Raw genomic sequence first — 4,227 nt, forward strand, 5'->3', positions numbered from 1 at the left:
TAGCATCACTACCTCTTCAGCCCCACCCTTCCTAACCAATTCACTTTCTTGCCCCGCCGCCCGCCGCTAGCACAGCCTATCGGATGTTCTCCGCCGTCCGGCCTCGCCATCCACAATCACAACCCGCCACCACTGTTGGCCCAGCCGCCACCCCTAGCTATCCTCTCTAAACCTACCGGCATTGGATCCCCAAATCCCCCAATCCTAATCCAACCCCGAACCCTAACCTCTAATAACCCCCATTTGCCGGTGAAGGAGGAACGGGCTTGGGAGAGAGATAATGTGTGGAGCAGCAGATGCCACGGTCGCTGCAATCCGGAGCAGCACACAGGCGCCATATAAGGATTTTGCAAAATTTCATTACACTACAAGGGCCAAAATCGGACCATACAAAAGAAAAATAATAGCATGCCAGAATTATCTGATTTTCTATATGACTTTTAACCGTTCCCAAAATCACCTTCTCTAAGCTGAAGATCCTTGAACACCGCCCACGATTCTGCCCACAGCTTCTTGGCTATTTCCATGTCGTACGACAGCCGGGAGGATCTGATCATTCTCCCTTTCCCTCCAAAGAAATACTTCCCAGATTCTTCCTGAAAGTAACATCGTGGAATTATAGAATTCAAAGTTAGTACCGAATGCTAGTGCATCATTTGTTGTGAAACGATGAAAGCTCTGCGGGATAGAAGGGCAAGCTTACAGGCGGCGCCAAAGCAGCATCAAGGATGGAACCAACCCCGGTATCAGGTTCCTGCAGGAGATTCAGGAAGCGCAGAACCGAGAATGCAAACCATGAAAGACACTTGGGAAGCTCTCGCATGATCTTTGTTTCCACAACACCAGGATCAGCGGCACTAGAATCAAGAAATATAGCAAGTCATATGAAGCATGTTAGACAACAAGCTGGTACTCATGGATGAACGAGAAGATCGCTAAACTTTATGTTAAGTAGGAGATAGGGAGTACTGAAACATTGGAATGAGCTTTCCTATCTATCTTTTTACAACAAAGATGAAAATAACTATATTCTCCAATTGAATAATATACTCCAATTGTTTGACATCTGAAGAGATGACACAGTAAGATCTTCCTCTGTGGTTAAAGAACAAACATCCCAGTGAACATGGTATAATTAGAGTATGGTCCATTTAGAGTCTAATGGGTGTAGCCTAAAGAGTAGTGAGACTCTATCTTGACACCGAGGGCAGTCCTTAGCACTAGATATAAAAAGTGCTGAGGCCCTAAGGGACAACAAACTATTAACCTAAAAAATTTCAAACAAATAAAACGGGCCCATACCCCTTTAGTAATGGTAAAAAGAATGTTTGCCAGGACAAACGGACTAATCCAGTTTTTCAGATAATCAAATAAAATCACGACAGATGATCGATGGTGCATACATGACAGAGACGGCAGATGACATGTGAAGCTGTCGATGAAGTTCATATGAGAACATCAGTATACAAACTGCAATAATTCAATGAATTTACAAAAGTTAGGATAGAATTACATGAAGCATACTAGAAAATTGAGCCAACAGACTCACGTTTGGTATACTCATAAGTAGAAGCTAAGGGGTAGCTTTTTCCTACTGAGCACGGACTGAATTTCATCCCTCTCAATGCATCCTCAGACACATCAATACCTGATACTGCATAGGAAAAAATTGCACATTTTATCAAACAGTGTATCTTGTTCTTGGAGTGAGAGAAAGAGAAACAAGTACAATGGTAGTATATGATCTATCCGACATGCAAACTAAGCTTTCCATTTCCATTGAGCACCATGTATGAGTTACTGCTAGCGGGGATGCCATGGTGACCAAATGGCACAATACATATAAATTTCAAAACAGCAGAGCCGGCTAGCAAGATTTGAACCACGACACAACCATATACAGGAAACACTAGCAAAACAAGAAGGGAAAATGGATAAAATGGAACATAACATGGACACTTGTATAACAGGATATCTTTAGTTAATACCGTGCTTCCGTTGAACATAGGTTTAGAAATAGTTCAAAGTTTGTTAGAAATAATGAAACTTAACACTTACCACATCTGTGTGTGAAAGATGTTAGATTAACCACTCGAGAAGGTATCGAGCTGTTCTTCAGCAATGGTAAAAGAATGCTGGTCAGGACGAAGGGACCAATGTAGTTGGTCTGAATCATCCTGAAATTTGCATGTAGTAAGGTTTAGTTAACCACTAACGAAGAACAAAAATGTAATGCTGAAACAAAGAAAAGAACATATATTTGTAGCACAACAATAATCTTTATGCAAGAAAAACCAAGGGAAGGACCTACTCATCAAGCCCGTCCTCGGTCACTCGATGTGACTTTGCTAATATGCCAGCATTATTAATCAAAAGCTGGATAGCAGGCTCTGAACTTGTCTCCTGAATCCACTGCTTCAGAGAAGTTCCAAACTTCTTTATTGACTTGTATGATGCCAAGTCGAGTTGAAATGCTTCAAGACGGACATCTGGTTGTTGCTTCCGAATTTGTTGAACAGTCTGTTTCACAGAGAACAGCAAGATTACAGCAGCAAAGAATAGCATAGTATACGTCTAGCACAAACACCATATATATAATACCTCATATAACAACTGCGTGGAACGCCCAGCTGAGAAAGAACAGAATTGCATACTGATTCAGTACACCAAGATGGATGAACAAATCCGGCAAGAACAAAAATCTAGGCAAAATTCTAATACAGTGACTGTAGGCTGTAGCAAGGATACAAATGAATACACATGGAACACAATCTAAAACAGAGGAGCTGCTAAACTGCAATGAACAGATGGACAATGATATCAAAGACATTAGGCATCACAGATTCATTGAGGGCCATGGCCACCAAGAAAAGGAGGAGAATCTCTGCTCGTAAGTCCTTGCTGAAGAATCAGTGCAGAAGGTTTTACAAATTTAGAAATCAATACAGAAAGAAAGGCAGTAAGGAAACTAGTTCTTTTTCTTGGTAAGATTCGATGTCCTTGGCAATACACAGGTGCAGCACACCTGTTCGACGGAGTGCTCACTCCACGCAACTCACTCACCGAGCACGACGTGGTAGCCCTCCCGCGCCAGCGCCGCCGCCGCCGCCCTGCCCAGCCCCGACGTCGCCTGAAATCGCCACAACGGAAGACGTCGTCATGCGGACGAAGACAGAGGGAGAGAGGGGGGGCACACGCATACGCAAGGGCGGGTGTATTACCCCAGTGACCACGCAGATGGGGCGGCGGCCAGCGCCGGGCCGCGGTCGCCGGCGGCCAGGGGTGGCCGCGGCCCGGCCGCGGAGGAAGACGAGGAAGTAGGAGTGGAGGAGGGAGATGGCCCAGAGGACGGCCATGCGCCAGAACTGCGGCGAGCAGACCATGCGGAGCGCTTCGCGGTCCATGGCGGCCGGTCGGTTTACCGTGGACTCGATCCACCAGCGGTTCTGACGAGCTGGTAGAATGTTTTCGGGGTTGCCTTGATCGGGATTGACGATCGTAGCATAGCAACTATGACTGGATCTTCTAGCAGTCAACTATAACCGAATTGTTAATTTGTTATGCAGTGATGAATTTCTAGCCATCAATCTTCACTGCAGTAGGTAGAATATTTGCAAAAGAAAAGGAGGAAAAGGAGAAAGCAAGCGTAACCGCCTTCTCCGGCAAGCCCCTCTGACCTCTATTGACCACCTCCTGCGAGCGTTTGGTGTTGGGATTGGGCATTTGGACGATGCATGCTTAGAGCATCTCCAAGAGTGTTAAAAAATAGTCCTAATAACTGATTTTGGGTATGAAGCTGAAAATCAGCAGCGCTGCGACAGTGGTCCAATTATATATCTAACTTTTTCGCTTGCTCGAAACCAGTCCAATCCCGCCAGATATCCGCCGGAGCTAGCTACTCCTAATTCTGAAATTTGCCGCCGATGCCCGCCAATTCTTCGCTTCCTACGCGCCTCCCCATGTGTTTCCCCTCCAGGTCACGCCAATTTTCTGAGCGAGCGCCAAGAAAGGGAGCCCCCGTCGTGCCTCGTATCTCCTTCCAGCGCGTGTTGGGCAACCAACACCGCCTCCCATCCTTCCAGTGTTACCGTGACCCTCCTTCCCTCCAACCAGCTCGTGGGATCCCTTCGTCGGCGGCGGCAACTCCGGTTCGGCTCTACGTCCCTCCCCAGCTCTCTCCCTTAAATCGAATTTGCTCCTGTCAATTGACCACCATCAACGATGCAA

General features: G+C 46.1%; 1 protein-coding gene across 1 annotated transcript; it reads right to left on the reverse strand.

Moving 5' to 3' along the window:
* Nucleotides 1-278: 278 nt before the first annotated feature.
* LOC112883319 (retinol dehydrogenase 13-like) lies at nucleotides 279-4,005 on the reverse strand. The gene is made up of 9 exons (XM_025948600.1): nucleotides 3,222-4,005; nucleotides 3,064-3,130; nucleotides 2,602-2,630; nucleotides 2,312-2,520; nucleotides 2,059-2,177; nucleotides 1,550-1,654; nucleotides 1,404-1,470; nucleotides 704-857; nucleotides 279-596 (listed from the first exon to the last, which is right to left on the reverse strand). Exons 1-9 carry the CDS (start codon nucleotides 3,402-3,404, stop codon nucleotides 441-443), a joined length of 1,089 nt encoding a protein of 362 aa, XP_025804385.1. The 5' UTR covers nucleotides 3,405-4,005; the 3' UTR covers nucleotides 279-440.
* Between the last annotated feature and the right edge of the window lie 222 nt (nucleotides 4,006-4,227).

This window comes from Panicum hallii, chromosome 2 (genome assembly GCF_002211085.1).
Source record: "Panicum hallii strain FIL2 chromosome 2, PHallii_v3.1, whole genome shotgun sequence".
In the NCBI taxonomy this organism is placed as follows: domain Eukaryota; kingdom Viridiplantae; phylum Streptophyta; class Magnoliopsida; order Poales; family Poaceae; genus Panicum; species Panicum hallii.